A 21,348-nucleotide genomic window follows, 5' to 3' on the forward strand; every position below is an offset into this window, starting at 1 on the left:
TCGGTCCGGTCAGTAGGTGGCGCTTCCACCACTGCGTATCACTCCTACTTCACCTCACCTGCGAGACAGTTCGGCCGAGAAGTGGGGAGGAAAGTACTCGCCATCATCGACACCTTTCAAACTGAAGGACATGGACGAAGCGAAGGAAGCCGAGAATAGCGAGACATTATCGAAAGTGTCGAGGTACGTTTTGGTTTCGCGACATTTACGTAATGAGCCGCACCTGCGGCGACGCTTAACTTCGTCAAAAAAAACCCAGAATATTTCCCGTTTAAACTGAAACTCTTGGTTGAAAACCCCAACTCTGCTACATGCTGAAGCTTGGCGTAGGTGTGACACGTGAATGTCGTTTACGCTGGGTTGAAAACACACCAGCTAGAAAACATGTCAGGACTTTTTTGTGTAACAAACTGTTTCAAATAAAGTTTGTTGTAACACCAGTGTGTGGAGAGGTTCAGGGGCCCCCTGCTCAGTGTATATCATCCTTATTGTATATATTTTATTTGACATGTCCCTGTAAAATTTGGCAGAGAAAAGAAGTGAAAAACAAGTCGCAGAAGTGATGGAGACTGGGTAACTCAATAAGCAATGGATGATGCAACACAGTGTCACTGTGTTGGATTCATGAACTGGTTCAGTGTGGTCATATCTAGGGCTGCAACATCCATTACACTAGTTGTGACGTCGTCATTCTAGTAGCACGATCCGCGGTAAGGTGAAAAGCCTACGTGACCATTGCGACCCAAAACGTCGGGACCATTTCACGAGGTTTCAGCCCTAATCGTTTCGTACTTGAAGTGAGGTGTGATGTGAAAAGATGTGGCCTTCATCTTTTAGTCCTCCCGTGGAGCTCACGAAGAACGTGGCCCCGGACACCAAAGATGAAGGCTCTGAATCCAAAAACCCAAATCAGAGTGAGTGTCTTGCCTTTAAGGAACATTTTTATGTGAAAATGCTTCACGATGAACGCTGTTTTTCAGCTCCTCCACCTCCTCCAGGCCACAAGTACCCAGAGTTGCCCATCACAAAGAGCAGGGAGAAGGTAAAGTACGTCACCTGTGTCGGTTTGGTTGGTGGCAAAATTCCCTCACTGCCTTCCAGCTGGTTTCCCTCATCGAGTACAACTCAGTCGTGATAATCCGCGGTGCAACGGGCAGCGGCAAAACCACCCAGGTGCCTCAGTATATCCTGGACCATTACGCAGAGAAGAACATGGCGTGTAACATCGTGGTCACGCAGCCGCGACGGATCGGTGCCACCAGTGTCGCTCACTGGGTCGCCCAGCAGAGGAAGTGTGTGCTGGGGAGTCTGGTGGGACATCAGGTCGGTTCCACATCCTAGATTCAAGAGTGAGACGATGGCAAACTCTGAATGTCTTTCGCTCCAGATCGGGCTTGAAAAAGTTGCGAACGAACACACACGTCTGCTCTACGTGACGACGGGAGTCCTGCTGCACAAACTGGTTTCTGCCAAGTGCCTGACTGAGTTCACTCACATTTTCGTGGATGAGGTTTGTCAGCAGAGTCACGTGTTTATTAAACAAAACACTGTGAAACAGAAGTGTCTCTGTTTCAGGTTCATGAGCGCACTGCCGAGATGGACTTACTCCTGCTGGTCTTGAGAAGGTTTCTGCAGACCAACTCTCCCTTTGTGAAGGTGATGTGAAGAGTTTTCTTACGTTCAAAAGATGTTGAAGAAATAGGTTGTCAGAACAAACGGAACGACTGAAAACACAAGCCTGTGTCCAGGCTTAGCTAAAAATCACCCAGTTGATGTACTTATCCCAGTGGTTTCGCTGCATTAGGGGGGTTCAGTTGGTCAGAAAAAAAGCTAAAAATAAAGAAATTATAATAGCTGATCCAGTCAAAAATGGTTTGCTCAAAACCTCTTATATCTGCATGTTATATTGGAGTTTTAATGGTCCGTGTGGTGAAGAAAGAGCTGAGCCAAAAGGCAACGCTCACAGTGTACGTGTCCCTCAGATTATCCTCATGTCTGCCACCATCAACTGCTCTGAGTTCGCCAACTACTTCTCCACATCCATACGAGGAATGATGAGCCCGGCGTACGTGTTCGAGGTGGAGGGAATCCCGCACGCCATTGACCTCTTCTACCTGGATGATCTTCACCACCTGTTCCCAAACAAGGTGAGTCAAGTCCATTGAGGCTTCCTAAATACTCCACCAATCTCTGGTCTGTGATGTAGTTTCAGTCTCCTCACTTGGATGAGCCATACATCTCAGAGGACATGTACAAACTGGCCGTCAATCTCATCCGGAGCCTGGATGAGATGGAGGGCGAGGAGTCCAGGTGACCGGATGCTTTCCTTTCCACTTGTATAGACGCCGCCGCCTCCACTCAGATCTCACGTGTTCTGAGTCATCAGAACTGTCTGGTTGCAGCTACATTTCCTGTCTTTCAAATGTGAGCAGACGAGTGCCGACTGACGGCGGCTTAGCTTTGACTGAGAGAGGCAGCGTGCTGGTGTTTCTGCCGGGCATAAGGGAGATCATGCACATGCAGGACTGCCTGGTCAAGCTGGTTCACAAAAGGTGGGTTTAGTCCCGCCGTCTCAGCGTCTCTTCAAAACCTAATTCCCATCTACGTTTTCAGACTGCTGATTTACCCTCTTCACTCTGCCGTGACTTTGGGGGAGCAGAAAGGAGTTTTCCAACCCCCCGTCCTCGGATGCAGGAAGGTACCTGGCTCCTTTTGAATGCGGTAAACAGGTTTTTAGCTTGCAAGACGTTGCTGCATACCACGAAAAGCAGCCAATAGTTCTGGAATAGTCGGGGAAATGGTGAGCTGGTGGCATAGTACCAGTTACCAAACGGCTCCCAGATCTTCTGGAATGGAAGGCAGTGAAAGTGCATCCTAAACATCTGGATTGTTGTTTCCGCAGGTCATTCTCTCCACCAATATTGCAGAGAGTTCTGTCACCGTCCCAGATGTCAAGTATGGTGGGTTGTTTTCCACCAGACTCACTTGGTGCAGTCGACATCTCTTGCTGTTTTCTTGAGTGGACAGCATGACAGCGTGCTGTGTTCTGGTTCTGCAGTGATTGACTTCTGCCTGGTCCGCCGGATGGTGTGTGACGAAGAGACCAACTGCCAGTCTCTGCGTCTGTCCTGGGCTGCCAAGAACAACTGTGACCAGCGCAGAGGTACCGCACCTCAGACCGCGTTGTCAAGTTTTGCCGACTGTTGCGTCTGTTAGGACGAGCCGGACGAGTGTCCAAGGGCTTCTGCTACCGCCTCGTGACCAAATACTTCTGGACCAATGATATTCCGGACTACATGATCCCGGAGATGCTGGTGTGTCTGTTGACAGGTTTGGTCCCATTGCAGATCTGCTCACTGTGGTCTCTCAGGTGGTTCCTCTGTCCAGCGTCCTGCTGAAGGTGAAGCTGCTGGGCATGGCAGACCCACGCTCCATTCTGGCCACAGCTCTCTCGCCCCCCAACTTGACTGACATTGTGAAAACCGTGCTGCAACTGAAAGAGGTCAAATGCTACCCCGCTCATTGACTGCTGGGTTTCTAGAGTGAATCCATGCCCCCCTCTCCTCCGCCTAGATGGGCGCCCTCTCCGCCCAAGTCGATGGCAAGAATTACAACGAGGATGGCGAGCTCACCTTCCTGGGCAGAGTCCTGGCTCACTTGCCTTTGAACCTTAACCTGGGGAAGCTGGTGGTCCTGGGCCACGTCTTCGGCTGCCTGGACGAGTGCCTCATCATAGGTGCCGTCGTTTTCCACTGTCTCGGTCACTTTCCTCCTGACGTGTTTGTTTGTCTTCCTCTCAGCCGCTGCTCATTCTCAGAAGAACTTCTTCGCCAAGCCACCGATGCTGCAGGTCAACGGTCACCGGTGAGTCTCCGCCGCTCAGGTGGATGGTCAAGTTGTCATCATGTGATATGTGAACCACAGGAGCAAGTTGTCCTTCACACGCAGCATCCTAAGTGATTCAATCGCATGTTTAAATGCGTTCAAGGTAACGCCGCATTCCATGAGAATATTTGATCTGAAGCTAATTCTTCTGCTTCTGCCCCTCGAGGCGTGGGACTCAGCCAAGAAGAAAGGCCTGCTGCGAGGGATAAAGGTCAGCATTTTCATGTCTCATATTCACGTAAAATATCAGTTCTAACATGTTATCTCACAATCTTAGGAAGAACTGGACTGGGGACATGAGAACCTGATTCAAGTCAAAAGGATCAGAGAGGTAATGTGACGTTTGCATTGCATCAATTTTGGCCCATCATCCCTGGGCATCTGGTCGTCTTTCAGCCCCTGGTTCATCATCTGTGCGCGTTTTTCTGGACCTAGTTTGGTCTTTATTTATTACCTTTCTGAACTCAATACATTAACGTCACGTTTGATTCATGAGGGCAAACATGTCCATCATAACGGCATAAAGTCATTTTCTCATTCAGCCTCCTCCGCCAATTTGATCACCATCATTTCACACCCTTCCTCCTCAGTTCTCACTCCTCAGAAGTGACGCTCAAACCCGAGAGCAGCTGAACCTGGGTGTAAGGCCAAATAACTTCACCTTCGTCCTGACTCAGGTGGCGGAGCAGTACGAAGAACTGAAGAGACGCGTACGTGTCTTCAACATGCTGACTCCTGACAGCCCTGAGAGCCTGGACTACACCAGCGTCCACAAACGCAACTTCCTTCTTCAGGTCAGCTGAGCTGCTTGTAGAGTGGCAGGAGCTTGTCTCACTCTGCTTTTGCAGATGGTCATCGCTGGAGCCTTCTACCCCAACTACTTCGTCCAGGGAGAGATCGATGACGCTCTGGCCTGCAGAGAGCTGAGCGGGTTCAACCCCAGAACCACAGTGATGGTGTGACCACCTCTGTCTCCCCATTGTTCACTGTTCTTTCAACACTTTTCTGTCTGTGGCGTCCAGCTGAGGAGGCTCCCTCCGTACAGCTTCCTCTACTACCGTCAGCTGCAGAATCTCTTCCGCTCGTGTGGACAGATCAAGACCATGTCGTTTGAGAGCACCAGGTACAGTTTCCAACGTCTTCTGCTGCGTCTCTCTGCGTCCTGACCCTGTGACCGGTATCCTCAGGGCGTATGTGGAGTTCAGTGGGATATGGCAGGGCACAGGCGTCCTGCAGGAGGTCACTCTGGCTCTCTTCCTGGCCAAGCACAGGCTTCCCTTGATACTGTCAGTCCACCCCAGCGAACATGTGCTGAAGTCAGTCGGGAACAGATGTGTGGATCACCTCAAGCACGCACGGTAGAATCTGAGTCTGAATCTTTAAAGAAATCGCTTACACTTGAGACAATGCCGTGGTGCCAGAAGTGGGCGCTGTTTGAGTGCGTCCGCTCGCAACTGTCTTCACTTTGGTGTCAGGGTCAACATTGACTTCAGAAACGGACCGGTCACGTCTATTGGTTTTGAGAACACCTTGGACCCGGAGAGGCTTCCTGCCAGCCCCCTGTTTGTGGTCAATATCACTGAGGTCTGCTGCAGCACTCGGCACCGCTGACCCATTTACAGTTTAGATTCTGGAACCATCTTCCATTCCTGCGGCAGGTGGTGGAGGTGGGGCATTTCTGGGGCTTTCGGGCAGATGAGGCCAGCCTGGAGAAGCAACGGCACCTGACAGATCGGATCAACTCGAGCGCACTGCAACCTGTGACTGTGGCGCTGCACCCCAACCTCCTCTGTCTGGCCCCCTTCCCTGAAAGCGACGGGGAGAGTCTTTACTACCGAGCCCAAGTCCGGCACATCCGGGGAACCGTGGTGGAGGTGCTCTTCGCATGACCTGAAGCACGTGACAGAGTTCAGCAGGATGATTACTTTCTCAATGCAGGTTTTCTTCCTGGATTTCGGGAACTCCTCTTCTGTGACCAGTGACTGTCTGAGAGAGCTTCCACCGGATCTGCTCACTCCTCCGTTCCAGGTAGAAGCAGCCGTCATCTCACACCTGCTTCTCACCTGGGCGAAGGAACCTCACAGTTCTTGCTCTCAGGCTCAGGAGTTCCAGGTCATCGAAATGCGTCCCTCGCCCGAGTCCATAATCAACGGGGGCCGCTGGAGCAGCCGGGCCCGGGCCCGCTTCATCACACTGGTCAAAGGCAGGTTGCCCATGGTGTCCCTCTATTCCATCCTCTCCGGAGTGATGCGCGTGGAGCTGCTCTTCAGCTCGGGGACGGACGGCAGCAGCAGCACCAGCTTGATGGACATCCTGGTGGAGGAGGGCCACGCCATCAAGGCCGAGGAGAGCTTCGACTCCAAGGTGACACCACGGAGAAGAACCTTCGCAAAGTAACGGCTGGTTTGAGCTGAACGATCCACCTGCGTCTTCATCCGTTTGTCTTCCAGCAAAGCCATCAGGTGCTGTTGTCCCTCTACAGGGACATGGAGAGGGGCTTGTGCGACGGCTCCCCCTCCAGCTCCTGGCTCCAGCGCAACAAACAGGACAAGCAACTTGTGGATGAGATGCTGGAGAACTTCTCCAAGAGCTGTGTGTCTGTTTCCAAATCACAGGTGCCAACGTATTCACACACAAACCCTAGAGATTCAAGAGTGACTCATGAAGTTGTAACAAAGCAAACAATGGTGGCAACAACTGAAAAGGGAAGCTGTTTAAAATCCTCACAAGGAGCACAAGGTTGGTTACTTGAGCTGAGACCGTAGCAAGAAAACAGAAACGTCTGACGACTGGTCTCAACTGAATCAAACAAAACATGCGCCCACTAGTGTCCACCACCAGAAACAACAGTCTCCAAAGTGTGCCTTCACACATTTTGCCAACAGATGGCGCTATTAGATAGACAGTCATGTGATTAGCATCTAGAGGGAATCTAGGGAATGTTAAAGTGGCACAGTGGCGTTGCACACGCGTATTTGTCCAGCAGGTGAAGCCATTCCTGCCTTATTGTCAGTGTTACAAGTCATTCGGAAACCTGACCCAGATCTTTACTGACCTCAGGGGTGACTCGCCTCGCCGTCAACTTCATCATGTCTCTTTGTTCATTCTCCTTCTGCTCATCTAGGTTAAGCTGAACGGACCCACCAGTCCATATAAGACCGAGTTCCACAGCCTGTGCCACAAGACCCACAACAAGTCAGCCTCCTCGCACCAGTCCCGCTCCAGCCTGCGGTTGGGAGGCGCTCACACCTTCATGTGTTTCAGGAGTGTCGTGGTGGAGAGGGACAGTGTCTGCAGTTTGGTGGTGAATGAGAGTCCTCACTACAAAGACCAGAGGATGCTGGTGGCCGAGAGAGTGTCCGTGAATGCCGCAGGTGCTGATCACATGAGACAATTCTCTCACTTCTGTGGTTCTTGTAAAGTCCACACGCACATGTTGTCTCCTCCTCCGTGGCAGGGACAAACTTCTGTGCTCACGAGGCGTCGCTCCTCCCTCACATCCCTGGGCTCCCGGCTCTCATCACCATGATCTTCACTCCTTCCATGGAGCTCCGGTCGGTCCCCTCTTGCTCATGCTGTCACTAAAGTGGAGACAGTTTTGTGATCAAGTGCATGTTTCAGCACCAACAAGGAGCAGACCTGCTACACCGGGGCTCTGTGCGGCTTGGGTTTCCACACCCAGACTCAGGCCAGCCTCCTGCCCGAGCACGACATCGAGCTCGCCTTCGACGTCAAGTTTGACTTTGAAGACATTGTGCAGGTGAGGTTCAGGGTCTAGACCTGAGTAGCGGGAAGCTTTGATAATGAACGCCTCACTGTATTGCGGCGCAGATCAACACACTCCGGTTGGCCATCAACCGCCTGGTGTGCGACAGTCCCCACAGCGTTCAGCACCAGTGGCATGACCGCATCAGTCTGCTGCAGGACGAGTGCCAGGAGTCTCTCCTAAGGTCCACTACTGACACGTTTCACCTGAAACACGCAGCAACTGTTGGTCTCTCTCCAGACTCTTCACCAAGTCCAGAGACGCCGTCACTCCAGTTTACTTCCAACAGGAGAGGAAGTGGAACCAGGTAAGGTCTGAGATGTCTCTCATGTGCTCCACGTGATGACGCCTTTCTCCTGAAGGTGGATTCGTCGATGAAGATGTTCGTCACGGAGGAGGGTGTGGACAAGACTCCGGGGGTTCTCTTTCAGTTGCACCCAGTTTTGCTGCTCAACGGCTGAGGTTTTATTGTTCACCGCAGTCGTTCCAATTTAGCCATTTTAGTTGGGAATGTTTTGTGTTGAGGTCAGAGATGTTTTAGTTCTTTTAGTTCTATGTTTAATGTACATGTTCCTGCTGTGGCTCAAGTGATGAGTAAAAGTAGGGGAAGCCTTGGGCTCCTTTAAGTCCCACACTGTCTCTGCTGTTGTCGCTTCAGTTGTGTGCAAGAAACCAGCCACTATTTTTAGCTCACAAATCCCAGAGTCTGACTCTAATGTTTCTGTCGGCTCCACGGCCCAGTGAGCGTCAAACCATCAACTATTTTAAACAGATGACTTGCTCATTATTTTAACAGTTGCCCTCCATGTTTACTATTTTTAAGTCCTGTTTTCTTTATAGCCTCAATTTATTCGTCAGTTTTTAATATATTTATTTCCAATCTTAAACCTAAAGCTTTTCATATAAGGTTTGTGCTGCTTTGTAATGAATAGCTGGAGTGGAACCGGTGTTGTGCTAGCCCTGAACAAAGAACTCGAAGATGACATTCAACTCAGGCCGATCTATGTTTTGAGTTCAGAACCGGTTAGTTTGAGCCCACAAGCCGGAACCGAGACTTATGGCACCGACAGCAGGAGCGCAACCCCGTGTCCGGTCGGTGTGCACACGCTGGACCGTGGACGAAGCAGCCTCAGGCGCGTGGGAGACGTTTACATCAAGGTACATTTATTTCGTCTTCTTGTTGAAATTAAATACAAGTGCAAATCGTCCAGGGTCTAGAGAACTACGGAGTCGAACATCGTACAAAGTTGAACAGTTATTCAAACAAGCGTAATTGTCTTGTCATCATAGTCGTTGTACAACGGTACCTAAACGTGTGTGTGTATGTGTCTTATACAAAAGCAAGGACCCTACAGTTTCCACATCTAAGACGCATATTTGTTAAATCATGTTGTGCTGGGCGACACTGAAGGAAACCATGGTTGTATTTATATGTATATATGTATATATATATATATATATCTATATATGCACATACACTGAGAAAAGCCCCGTCTGTAAACATGAAGCAGTTCCACACCAGAGCGTGTCTTCTTGTGCCAGTGTTAAAGCACTGCAGAGCAAAACCAAATATCGCGTGAGTTTATAAACCGCACAAAAGATATCAGACAGTATTTACCCAAGGCTCGACTTCATGCACTTAAGCAACGCAAATATAAAGAGGTTTTTTTTTTGTCTTGTGAACTAGCCGTTAATGATGTGTGTATGTGTGTGTGTTAAGACTGCTATCGACAGGGTGAAGGCTTCTCCAGCGTCACGGGAGGACACGGATGATGACCGGACCCGGCGGCGGAGAGAAGCCGTCCGCCACCGAGCCCCACTGGACTGAGAGTGAGACGTCTACTCCTCCTTTCTCTTGGCTCCGGGAATCTTGGCCTGGATCCTACAAGACACCACAAGTGTGAGTTCATCTGTGTTTCTTTTTCGGAACTGAACTCTTACAACGCTACTCGGTGTGCTGCAGTACATGAAGGAGATTTGGCCTGACTTGTCGGCATATGTGGCTCCCAACTTGTGGATCACCAAAAAGGCCTTGACCTGTGCCCTACATGCTGAGACTTTTTCCCCATCTGTCTGTGATCAAGTTTTCCAGTGTTAAGAGTGAGCTGAGATCCTCTTGTGGGCGACAGACCTAGTGTGTGGCGTGCAAGCGATCATGAACCTTCAACTGTAGGTATGAGTAACACTCACTTTCCCACCACGGCGTTGACGTGTCCCCGTATTAATCCCACGTACTGGTCGATCTGTGCCTGCGTAGAAGACGTATGTTCGTGATTCAGCGTATTTTGAAGCAGTCTTTTTGAAGTCCTTACCTGATGTTTCTCATAGACCACCGGCATCGTGAACATGGAGATGACAGCTGGGGAGACAGGCACAGATCAGAGTGTTAAGGTTAGAAGAATATATTGGTTCTGGCTGGGGCCAGTTGTTTGTTTGAGATAGAGAGTCACGGTGACCTCACCCAGGATGAGCAGTGTCAGGCCGTTGAACAGCGCTCCCACATAGGTCAGCAGCCACATCAGAACGGCAAACTAAAACACAGATCGGGGCCGTGAGTCTGACTATGATGGAGTCAGCAAGGAGTCAGTCAGGTGAACCTTCAGGGAGTCGATCAGGTCCTGGACCAGGAAGAGCCGGCGCAGCTCCCTCATGCAGGTGTTGGTGTAGAGCAGGATCTTGTCGGCATATTTGCTGATCTGGTCCTGAGACAGAGCCAGTTCCACCTCCAGGTACGCTCTGGAGAACAGACGTTTACTGTCAGCTTTCATGCTGTCAGAGGTCAGCCACTACATCATGACCACCTGCTGGGGTGAGTTGGCAGTGGTCAGTACCTGACCCTCCTGGCCGTTTACCTTTTGTGTGTTTGAGTCCTGAACGCCAAAACTCGACAAGGTTTTCATAACTACATAACTACAAGCAATATTCAGCCTGAAATACAGCACATCTCCATGCAAAACTACTGCAGTATAAACCACTTAATACAACCAGAGGCAGTAACAAAACCAACACTTGATTCAGTCAGCCCAAATTTCCTGCACAAACTACATTAAAGAGTGCATAAACTAGTTAGGTAATGCAGCAACAGATGATTGTACACAATAAAAAATCTGACACGACAAAGGCCAATCCTTCTGAGTCATATTGAATAGAATATTACACATGTAAATTGCCACAAAGTAATGGCAGGAATTGCAAAATTATAGTCCTAACCTCATGACAATTGCGGAAAGTCTGTAGATGCAGGTGGTCATAATGTTTTGGCTCGTCTTAGTTTAGTTGTTGAGATCAGAAACAGACCCAAGTGCTGAGTGCGAGGCCGAGCTACTCACTTGAACGGGTGTCCCTCATCGGTCTTCTGCACGGCCTGCAGTACCGACTTGTAGATGCGGAAGCTGATGGTGGCTGACAGGGCGGCCAGGGCCAGGTAGGCGCCCACGCTGACCACGCTGAACTGGGTCAGGGAGAAGAGCAGCAGCAGCACGCTGCTGAAGACTGCACCCGACTGCTTCACGTTCCTCCAGTAGAGCAGGTCAATAGCTGCGGGAGGACACGACAAGGACGGATGACGGTTAGCGACCCGGAGAACATGATACCGCAGCGACAACCCGTCTGTCACGCAAGAGTGGAATTAGCCTCAGCAGGCTACACATTTGGGTCGGATGACTGAAAGCTGTTCACAACCTGGCGCCCTCACAGAGACTCTGCAGCGACCCAGTTCTTCCAAAAGAAGCAGTGGGGACCAGTACCAGTACTGGTTGTGGAGTATTTAGTTTTCAGTATCTCTCAAAGGTGTGGACAAGTCAAGGTTCTCTGTAGCAAACGGAATATGATTTCAACAGAGATCTGAAGTGCAGAACCATGGTTCTCCTGTTCACCAGTCGATGTTTTCACTCCTTGTTAACTCCTGAACAATTTCCGTTCTCATTTGAAGTTCTTCACCCACGTCCGATGGTCAAACGGCTCATCAAAAGACACCCACACACATCCATGTCTGGAATTCAACCCCATAAAGCTGTTGGCGCAGACCAGTCCCTCAAGATCCCCCCTCACCTGCCATGGTCTCTGTCACGATTGCGAGGTAAACAAACTAGTCTTGGTCTCTCCAGTCTTCACGACCACGCGACCTCCAAGTCTCCCGACGCCACCTCACGACTTGGACCAGCACCTGGCCAGCTCTCACACAGACGTGGACCAGCAGAGTTGCACACCTGCACAAGTCGCTGGCTCGGCGGAATCAATGATTGACCTTTCACTCAGAAGGCACAAATAGCCGCGGCGCTATCAGCACTGAAAAGATAACGTTTCAGCCCCTGGGCCTGACCTGGCCGTGGCCCGTCGCTCACTTTCAGACGCCTCTGAAGCAGATGTCTCTTAATAAAATGGAGCCCGGCACGACGGGCCCTGTCTCAGCCTCTGTTATTGAATGAGGTGCTGGATCAGTGTGATGGACCAGAACCTGTACCCCGGACCAGAAGGGATTCCTCACGGTCTGATCACTTCATCCCTCCTGTATTGAATTCGGGGCGAGCAGAAATGTGAACATGCCTCCACACTCCTGAGTCCCCCTCGGGTGTCGGACTCTCCGGAGCTGCTCGCTGCTCTAAATTTAGCCGGGGAGCCGTGAGCAGCATAGTGATGACGGCCATCTTTGCTCTGCACTGAAAGGCATTTGTGGATGCCAAAAATACAGAGTCAACCTAGCGGCTAAAAGTCATTGTGTTTGTCTTGATGCCACAGCTGACTCGGCAGCTTATGGCGGCACCAGATTTGTTATACCCTGAAACAAGCTTGTGTGCTACTCTTTCACAGCAGTCACACACACTTCCTGCTGCTTTTGAATGGAGATGCTGTGACACACAATCACACTGTCTCAAGCAGTTGTAGCAGCGCGCGCGCGCACACACACACACACACAGCCCAGCTTCCGTACGGAGACAGGTGCCGACGGCGACTCGTGCGTGGACTTGTCGAGCCATTAAAAGCGAGAGCTTGAGAAGTGAATACTGACCTGCGGATCCCATGGCTGCACAGGGAAAGAAGCAGCTGCTTTATTCACGGACAAAAGGAGAGCAGTGGAGGGGGAGTACCCTCACCCGTGAGGGGAGGGGCTTCTGCCTTGCCATCAAATCAGCAGCTGCGTTGGCAGAGAGGACGTGAGGGGAGGGGAGGGGGGGGCAGTCAAAGGGGTGCGGCTGCCAAAGAACCAACGGTACGATCCAGAACACACAAACTCTTCAACCATCATGTGACACAGACCAGCAGAGTCTGAGTGTAAGGCGGTACAGTGGCGGGGATGCGCTCAGCACCTGCCTGATGCAGTTACCATAGCAACCGCGCGCCATTTTCTCAGCGCTGCCGGAGGATGAGGGAAGAAGATGGTCCGCTGGGAGACTCATTTGCAGCGAACATTACGATGACATGTCGTCTCTGAGAAGGACAAAGACGGTTGGAAGGAAACGAGAGAGGTTTCTCACTGCGGCCGAGTTCAGCTAAAAATAAACTGACTTCTGAGTGTGGCGTGTGAGTGTAGCGCACCAGGATGGGCCTGCTTATTGTCCATGGAGCACCTTGTCAAGCACGTAAACGTGCGAAACCATGTTCCCGTCCACTGGTCGCAACTGTAGCTGTGGCAGTGGTCAGTACACTCCAACTTGATTTGTGCCCCGCACCTCCTCCCACTGCAGCCGTGCCTCACCAGATCCAGTATCATTCAGAGTCCTGTCTGAACCGTATGTCCTCTGGAATCTCAAATAGTTACTTGTTGGTATGAGGTTTCAAACCGTCGTCACAACAGTCCCGTCAAGTTTCCCAACATCAGCTTCCCAGGACGATTCCCTGAGCGTTGACTCTCTGAACTAGAACACGCAATGACTCCACTGACAATAATACATCTGCCTCCCGCCTCCTGACAGGGAACTAGTTTCACTGACCTCATTAAATCACTGAACAGCTCCATCTGGCCTCAAACTAAACCAAACAAGTGAACATGAGGTGACACGTCTGAAGACACAGAAGCCGAGGGGCACGGTAGGAACCATGTCCTGGACGATAACCTCTGAATTTTTGGAGATGTTAGTCGCTATTCACCCTCAAGTGTGGCTGACCTGGTCAACTGAAACCTTCAGTCCACAGCATGAGTCAAGTCGTTTCTATTTCCTGTAGAAGCAGCGACACTCTGGATGACAAACATTCAGACTGAGATAAGTCAAAAGTCTTCACTCTCTGGATAAGAATCAACCACAAGTCAAGAGTGGAACTGAACAAGTTATTTCCTCCACATTCGTGTCCAGATCATAGACTTGTCCCTCTTCTTCCTCTCTGTGGAAGGTCATTGGGGCGATACCATCTCAGGATCAGAGATCAAGCAAGAGACATTTGTCCCATGTGTCCTCACTAAACCTTGCCATCTTTGTTAGAACCTGAAAAGTCATACTGGTCAGCTCAGAATACTCCGCCTCTATCTCCATGGAGAAACTCGCCCACTTGTATCCCGATGCTTCAGTCCATGCTCAGCTTTCATTTCAGCATGTTTCTGTAAAACTGACAGATACAGTACCATAGCAGTACCACCGAATAACCATGGCGATAATCACTAGACGATACGTGAGACACAAAAACAATGGCGGAATCCTCACAGATCTTCGCCTCCTACGACGCTGCTTCTGTTTCCGTCTCCTGCGCAAGGACTACATTATCAATATAGTCGCCATGTTGGTTGTGGAGTTTATTGTTGTCATAAACTTTTGTCTGGGCTGCTCCCCCTGGTGGATATATTGGTGAACAGCAATACCAATGTAAAGAACGCATGGAAGCATGTGATCAGTGACGGGAACATTGTTTGAAAAGGAGGGGTACATTTCCCTATGCAAAGGGTCCTGCGGATGGTCTGCAAGCTGGGGATCTGGACGAATGGGACCTTCTCTCTCAAGTCCAGACCCTGCTTAGGTGCTTCAGGTTTCTTGTCAAGATCTCCACCTGGGAGGAGGTCCGCGGTCAAACTAGGACATGCTTGAGAGAGCACCGCTCCAGTGGCCTTGAGGAGAGAAGTCTGAGCCAAGAAGAAGATCACAGAGGCTGAATCCAGTGTGGTCAACTGGTCTTAGAACTGAAGGAATTGTCTCATCGATAGAATTTCATGATTCTGCTGCAGACCTGGCAGAGACTCACTCATGACTCAGTTCTTGACCGTCTCACGTCATGCCCCCCCCTACCAAAATAGATTTTGGGGCGATAACGGCCAGCGGAGAGGACAGGACGCCATTTTCTCCTTTCATTCCGCCCAGCTCTCCGGGAGCACACGGGAAAAGATGGGATTCTCCAGGACCGGGCCTACCGAGGTGCCGGGGGCCGCCTGTGGCGATGAGACTGATGAGATCAGGATGGGTGTGCCCTGGTTACCATGGAGACAGTCTGTCAGGGCTGCTCCGTGAAACGGAGCGAACGCCATTTGAAACTGCACAGGATGGGGGATGAGGGGGTGAGGAAGGGGGGGCGGGCCGTAATGATGGCGGACCAGTGTTCCGATGGGTCCAAATGGGTCCAAAATAAGGTAAACAGCATCCGATACTGCTGTCTGGTCCTCAGAGCTTGTCTCAATTGTCAGGCACGTAAACATGCGAGTCACACACACACACACACACACACACACACACACACGAGTGCATGCAGTGGCGTGATCACACAACACACACACAGGACAACAAGATGGGGTACCCTGGCCCTTCCAGCTGCTCCAGGAGCCGTCCTTCTTCACATCTGCAGCGGCCTGCATGCTGGTGATCGCCGGTGTGCTCGCTCCCGTTCTCTGTGGCGTCTGTTTTCTTCTTCTGCGTCTCTCACTGTGGCGTCACTGACTGGCTCGCTCGCCACGGGAAGGCATGAGCGCTCGAAAAAAAGGATGCAGGAGAGAGGCTGAGCCGACAGAGGGGGAGGGGGGCGGGAGCAGCAGCAGGAGGAGGAGGAGGGAGGTGAGGTTTCCAAGGTGCTGCCAGCCCACTGAGCACACAGAAAGATGGCGAACGGTTGGAGAGCCGAGTGTGTGTCGGAGGCTGTAGAGTTCGGCGGCGGGAGTTGGACGGACCCAGGGGTTTTAATGTGCGGAGGGGGGGGGGGGCTGGGTGTGACCAGACCACTGCTTCAGTCCCCAAACAAACTGCTTTAATTTGTCTTCACAACAAACATGACGACAATGTTAGTCATGTGACTCAGTGACATCATGCAAGGAGTATTTCACGTTATTTCAAGTGCATACACTGTGGTTTTTAATTGGCATAACGCACATGTTTTTTAGTTATTTTATGATTTGAAATGTGCAGGTTTATTGCACTCTATAAAAATTTTTAGGTTACATTTCATTTTTAATAAGTGTGATATGCCCGAAATTGGCCTTACTAAGTTAACATTTTATTCTTCGACATATTCTCTAAATAAAATGCTCTTGACTGACTTGAGACTTATTTCAAGACTGATGCTTTGTCATGTAATGTGGAAGTAAATAAATCTTCAACTTATGAATGAAATAAATATTTAAAATATATATGTAGTATCCCACTGATTTATTGTATTATTTACCTACATGTTTATATATTTAATTCAAATACATATTTTGTAAATCAAATACATTTCTCTGTGAAAACTGTTTTTTTTTTTTTTTCTTGTGCAGTGTTTCTGTGCCACCATCTCATGCAGAGCGCTCTCATCTGTGAGGAAGCTAATTCTCATCAGGGGCCGTGAATGATCGTGGGGTTTGCTGGCACTTCTTCAGTCATAACTGGGAATTTTGCGTCCTTCATGGGATCACAATGAAGTCTGACCTCATCCCCCCTGCCCAAACAGGAAGTGGCCCAAATAATTCATGAGCTCAAAGCTGCGAAGGCGAAGAGAGGCGGAGGTTTTAGGTCAAAAGATGGTGGCAGTTTAATGACTCACTGATGCGTCTGAAGAGCAGGGGGTTTGAATAATTCACCGGGAGGAGTGGCAGGTTGACGTCCCAGAAAGTGCTGCGTCACTCTTTTGTTTCCTCTGTAAACCTCATCCCAGTCGTCTCCTGCCGGCGGCCACACCTCACACCTTCTGCTCGCTGCAGCCTCCGCTGCCAAAGAACACCCGCCATCATTGTTGCTATGGCAACTGCTCCTCAGTGTGCAGCGCTCCTCCACTGTGCTATGATGTCTGCCCTCTAGTGGCGAGCAGAAGAACATGTGACCTGATTCTTCAATTCCAGAAGCTTCTGAGAGGACGTAAACAAACACACACAAAAACACGGAGTTTGACGCATCAGCGATTCGGTGACATCATTCTAGACCGTGCGGTCATTTTCCACTTTCGGACCAGCGAACCAAGGCATGGAGCTCCTCTGACCTCATCAGATTAGGGGGATGTTTAGGGGCCAGATGGCCAGAGATAGAAGTAAAAACTTGAAATGTGCCGCTTAGGAGGAATTAAGTCCAGCTGGCACGTCGGGTGTTTAATCTGGAGCCGTCAGAGAGGAGAGCAGGACGATGTTTCACACCACATCTGCATCATCTTTCACACATCATCGCCTCCTGACAGTCCGCTCTCCACCGCCAGGGGGCGCCACACTTCAACAAGTCTCATGGAACACAAAGGAATCCCCCCCCTCCTGCCTCCCCTACGCCGCCCTCTTTCATGCTCCATTCCTCTGTCAACAAACAGCGTCGCAACCTTGAGGAAGACTCACCAACTCAGCTGGTTATTGTTGTGATGGTGCCGTCATACACGTGTGTGACATCCTGACATGTTCTGCTCTGTATACAAGGCTCATCAGAACGCTTCCCTTTCAAAGATCACCTCATTTAGGTGGTTCCTTTTATGAAAGCATGTTTTGTAAATATCAACCGTTGTATTTTCTATGGTTGAAACGGACCTCTATTTTTTTCTCCTGAAAGAGATACTTTTTTAACCCTGATAAACATCTGATGCTCAGCTTGAATTCCTGTAACTTCCTGTAATTTTTTTATGTATTTCCCCTTAGTTTATTTTAAACATCTGTACTATGAATAGTGTCAGTTCTAGTAAAGACCATTTGACTTCTCCGGGAACTGGAGGAGTCAGCTATAATTGGAGTGGACCTGCTAACTATGGAGGCTAAGAACTGACAGAGCAGTGAAAACCAAGATGGTGGCAGAAGACGACCCAGGTCAGAGTCAGCCGCATCATACCAGTCTCTCATGGAACCAAAGCGCAGACTCACCCTTTTGCTTGTCGAATCCCATCAGCAGCTTGGACACGGAGCACTTCACCACGTCACCGTGCTCGTGCTTGTCTTCCTGCTGCTGCGTGTCCGAGCGCAGCTCTGGGGTCACGGCGGCGGTGGGAGGTTTGGGCTTGCTGAAGTGGTCCTCCTCGGCCTGGGACTTGGGCTTGATGGGTGGCTCAACGGGCTTTGCTGGCGGGGGGCTGCTGGGGGTGACAGAGCTCGGCACCAGTGGAGACGGAGTGCCCGCTCCCTCTTTAAGATCGTGCCCCCTCTTGGGACTCTCCTCAGACGCCGACTCGATGAAGAGGTCGGTGTCCAGCTCTGCCTCTCTCTCCTCCCTCAGGATGCTGTAGGACGGAGGCGCGGCGTGGTTGCCCAAACCTGCTTTGCTGGCGGGGGGGCTCTCAAAGACGTCCTTGCTCTTGGGTGCCTGGGTGAAGGGGTTAGCGCTGGCCTTGAGGGGCTCCTCGGACACCAGCTCGATGTCGGAGTCCCCAGACTCGGCGCTGCTGCCATCGTGACCTCGGTGACCTGAGCTGGTTTTCGGGACTCCGGGCTTCACTGTGTCGACCTTGAACATGTCGTTGGAGGGAAACTGCTTATCTGTTGGAGAGGACACAAGAACACCTCGGGTATTTAGATGAACCCCATCAGTACATCAACACAGAGCCGACTTTTGGATTCCTCAGTCTCTCGCTTCACTCATGAAACTCATCTCAGCCGCGTCTGGATGCAGCTCTGCTTTAACTCTTTAGCATTGACAGTCTGAATGTTATTGAGGTCGCATCTGCTCATCCTCACCACAATGTAGGTCAATGGTCGGACCGGGTCACTGGGTCCATCCACTTGGCTGCTGAGAAAGGAAAGCCCCTCATTGTCCCCTGCTGGCTCTTTAATATGACGTGGAGCGTTGTTCATAGATGATGCAGAACTCGATGTTCCAGGTTTATTTACAATGAGACCCATCACCATGGCGACACTCCCTCATGCACTACACCGATTTTTAACTGTTACTCAGTCATTTGCCTCCGTCTAGTGGTCAAAGCAGGAACTACTGCCACTTGATGAAAGCATAAGTGTTTGCCCAGCGGATCTTGCTAATTGTTGTTAGCATACGTAGCCAAGAAAACATCGCTAAAGCTGGGAATATGGCGTACAGATCTGTGCGACTCACGTGTTGGTGAAGCGTTGGGAGTTGAAGCAGGACTCTCGTCCTCCGGCTCGGACAGCGTCACCGTAGGAACGCCCTGCTGACCCACGCTGAGAACGTTCTCGCGCTCAGGTCCCCCTACCGGAGATGGCGATTTCCTGGGCTCTGCCTTGGCAGCCGGGGCAGGGTGGGACTCGGTGAGGGTGATTTTCACCGGACTGGCCGTCTGCGGCGTTCCACCCAGGGTGCGGTAGGAGCGGTAGTCTGAGAGCTCCTCGTCGGACGGCTCCTCCACGTAGGGGAAGGAGTGAGAGCCCAGAGCTGGACCCAGGTTCTCCTCTTCCTCCTCTTCGTCGTCGTCCTCCTCCTCCTCTCTTCCTGGGGTTTTATCAATGTAGCTGCCCTGAGAGTCGTGTCCGGCGAAGCCTGGATCCACCAGCTTGTGCTGCTCCTTGCGCTCGTCGCTGTGACTGATGTCCATGTAGTTGTAGGACTCCGTCTTGTCTGCTCCCACCAGGGACTTGGGCATGTCGTCCAACAGGTTGAAGTCGGTCTTGGTGCTGGAGCTGTAGCTGTAGGACTCAGTGAAGAAGGTATCCATGCCGGAGGAGCCCGACGACGGCTTCTTGCTGTCCGACATGAACGAGGCCTCCAGGCCAGAGGAGAAGTTCTGACCAGACAGCAGGGACGTGTACAGCTCCCCGTCGTCCGCCTTTCTCAAGAGTCCGGACATGGGATCATCTGCAGCCGGGCAGAGACGAGGAACTCGGGTGAGTTTGTTTCAACCAACATTAAAATACACACTTTAAAATCAAGGCTTATCACAGGTCGTTCTTATTGGTAAAGTCAATATTTGTACACAAATCTGACTTAATAACTGAGCAGGGCGAACCCGACACCGAGTCTTTGTCCCTTTTAATTAAAAACGACATCCAGTCAGACGAGACTTCAGCTGCCAGTGAGAGAAACACAGCAACAGAGAGGACTTGTACCCGCCCAAGACAAAGACAGATTGTTCAGACCCCCGAAAAAGGGGCCTCAGTGCAACAACAAGAGTTTGTTCTAAAACTACCGGTGGTCTCATCCCTGCCTGATCTGGTCTGCGCTTTCCTTAAATCCTCGTCTCTGTGTCCCACTGGACTGGTTTCGCCCCAGGTTGGGACAACTAGTTATTTCGGTGCTACGACCTCTGTCACCCTGAGGAGCTGGGGAGAAATGGAACGCTGGAAATCTTGTCAGAAAAACAGGAAAAACGTACATGGTTGTCACTTGTTGGTCATTTCTTAAAATTTCTGTTTAGATATTATATAAATTATGAATAGATTCATGTAATACAATAATAAATATTTGATATAGAAATAATTTAAACATATATTTTATACTTCCTATTAGCTACTCTATTTATTGTAATAGAACTGCGAAACATCAAACACATCAACAACAAAAATCAAATTAAAAATATATTAAAACTAAGCAGTTTCAGATTTAATGAATCCATAAACATGGGCTGATCCATATCACAGAAGACTGGACAGTGTGACTGTAAACAGAGGTCATGTACCTGACCAAATTCATATGAGTGAATCAGTGGTCATAATGTTTTGGCCGATCTGATTCTACATCTGTCAGGAGTCGCAGAACCTCTGTGCTGCGGTCTCTTTAAAGACGTCCCTGCAGGCGAACTGAGCAACACTGGACTTTCTAGAACAGGAAGAGAAAGCTTGAAGTTATTTTAAACCTCCTGCCCGGAGGTCAAGTGTTCCCGCGCAGCCGACGTCCTGTAGGTCCAAATAAAGTCCCTCCCACCTATGCTGATGTGGAGACAAAACACGTCTGGATTCAGGCCTGCGCGACTCCTGGCAGAGGTGCAGCTTATAATAGGTTTGCGGAGCGACAGCGGAGGAGTGTTAGGGTGGAGATGAACGGTCAGGACGTCCTGTCCCTCCCTCTGTTGGTCCTCAACACTGGATCACACCGCAGCATGGAGGCGCACCAGAGGAATGATCGTAAAACCCAAGACGACTGGGGTTGTTGTGGTGACTGACAATCTGTTGACAAGGACTCCAGTCATGTTCCACAAAAGCAAATCTAAGTGTAATCCTCTTAGTGATCCACGGAACAACGTGGTTATTATCTCACTCCAGTGTTGTTTTCCTGACTGCACAGGTTCCAGAACACTTTCATCGCTGCTTTTCTGTCAGTCAGCAGCAACTGCAGTGTTGTGGTCATAATGTTTTGGCCTCCCAGATGACTGAAAGCGGCCCTTCCTCAGCTGTGCGACCCGGCTGAGCAGGTCCAACTCAAATGAGACGCGACTGATCAGACTCA

The 21,348-nt window shown here is 50.4% G+C and overlaps 2 protein-coding genes across 6 annotated transcripts in view; one reads left to right on the forward strand and one right to left on the reverse strand.

Moving 5' to 3' along the window:
• The first annotated feature begins 28 nt into the window (after positions 1–28).
• Positions 29–8,845, forward strand: tdrd9 (tudor domain containing 9). 2 transcript variants are annotated; one of them, XM_053844375.1, is made up of 35 exons: positions 29–183; positions 838–914; positions 981–1,042; positions 1,102–1,323; positions 1,388–1,510; positions 1,576–1,656; positions 1,983–2,147; positions 2,207–2,310; positions 2,433–2,552; positions 2,614–2,698; positions 2,903–2,960; positions 3,059–3,163; positions 3,217–3,314; positions 3,371–3,502; positions 3,574–3,736; positions 3,801–3,864; positions 3,925–3,988; positions 4,052–4,096; positions 4,163–4,216; positions 4,563–4,679; positions 4,734–4,841; positions 4,908–5,008; positions 5,073–5,243; positions 5,361–5,469; positions 5,544–5,759; positions 5,824–5,913; positions 5,983–6,249; positions 6,336–6,500; positions 7,010–7,080; positions 7,150–7,259; positions 7,343–7,439; positions 7,507–7,645; positions 7,717–7,835; positions 7,892–7,958; positions 8,014–8,843. In XM_053844375.1, the coding sequence occupies exons 1-35, from the start codon at positions 131–133 to the stop codon at positions 8,110–8,112; spliced, it is 3,921 nt and encodes a 1,306-aa protein (XP_053700350.1). In that variant the 5' UTR covers positions 29–130; the 3' UTR covers positions 8,113–8,843. The 2 variants fall into 2 exon arrangements, with proteins under 2 accessions (XP_053700350.1, XP_053700351.1); XM_053844376.1 differs by lacking the exon at positions 3,925–3,988 and having other exon boundaries at positions 3,801–3,850; positions 8,014–8,845.
• The window catches only part of rtn1a (reticulon 1a), a 17,670-nt gene continuing 5,116 nt past the window's right edge, over positions 8,795–21,348 (reverse strand). For 2 of the 4 annotated variants that reach the window (XM_053844378.1, XM_053844377.1), the window contains exons 2-9: positions 19,045–19,761; positions 17,865–18,473; positions 10,981–11,188; positions 10,249–10,387; positions 10,113–10,182; positions 9,964–10,010; positions 9,842–9,900; positions 8,795–9,533 (exon numbers count right to left, since the gene is read on the reverse strand). In XM_053844378.1, the coding sequence (XP_053700353.1) occupies positions 9,491–9,533; positions 9,842–9,900; positions 9,964–10,010; positions 10,113–10,182; positions 10,249–10,387; positions 10,981–11,188; positions 17,865–18,473; positions 19,045–19,761 (1,892 nt within the window). In that variant the 3' untranslated portion in view covers positions 8,795–9,490. Of the gene's footprint in view, positions 9,534–9,841; positions 9,901–9,963; positions 10,011–10,112; positions 10,183–10,248; positions 10,388–10,980; positions 11,189–12,659; positions 12,822–15,364; positions 15,662–17,864; positions 18,474–19,044; positions 19,762–21,348 lie in introns of those variants that run through there. The other 2 variants (XM_053844379.1, XM_053844381.1) reach the window with 2 other exon arrangements.

This window comes from Synchiropus splendidus, chromosome 16 (assembly GCF_027744825.2).
Source record: "Synchiropus splendidus isolate RoL2022-P1 chromosome 16, RoL_Sspl_1.0, whole genome shotgun sequence".
Taxonomy (NCBI): Eukaryota; Metazoa; Chordata; class Actinopteri; order Syngnathiformes; family Callionymidae; genus Synchiropus; species Synchiropus splendidus.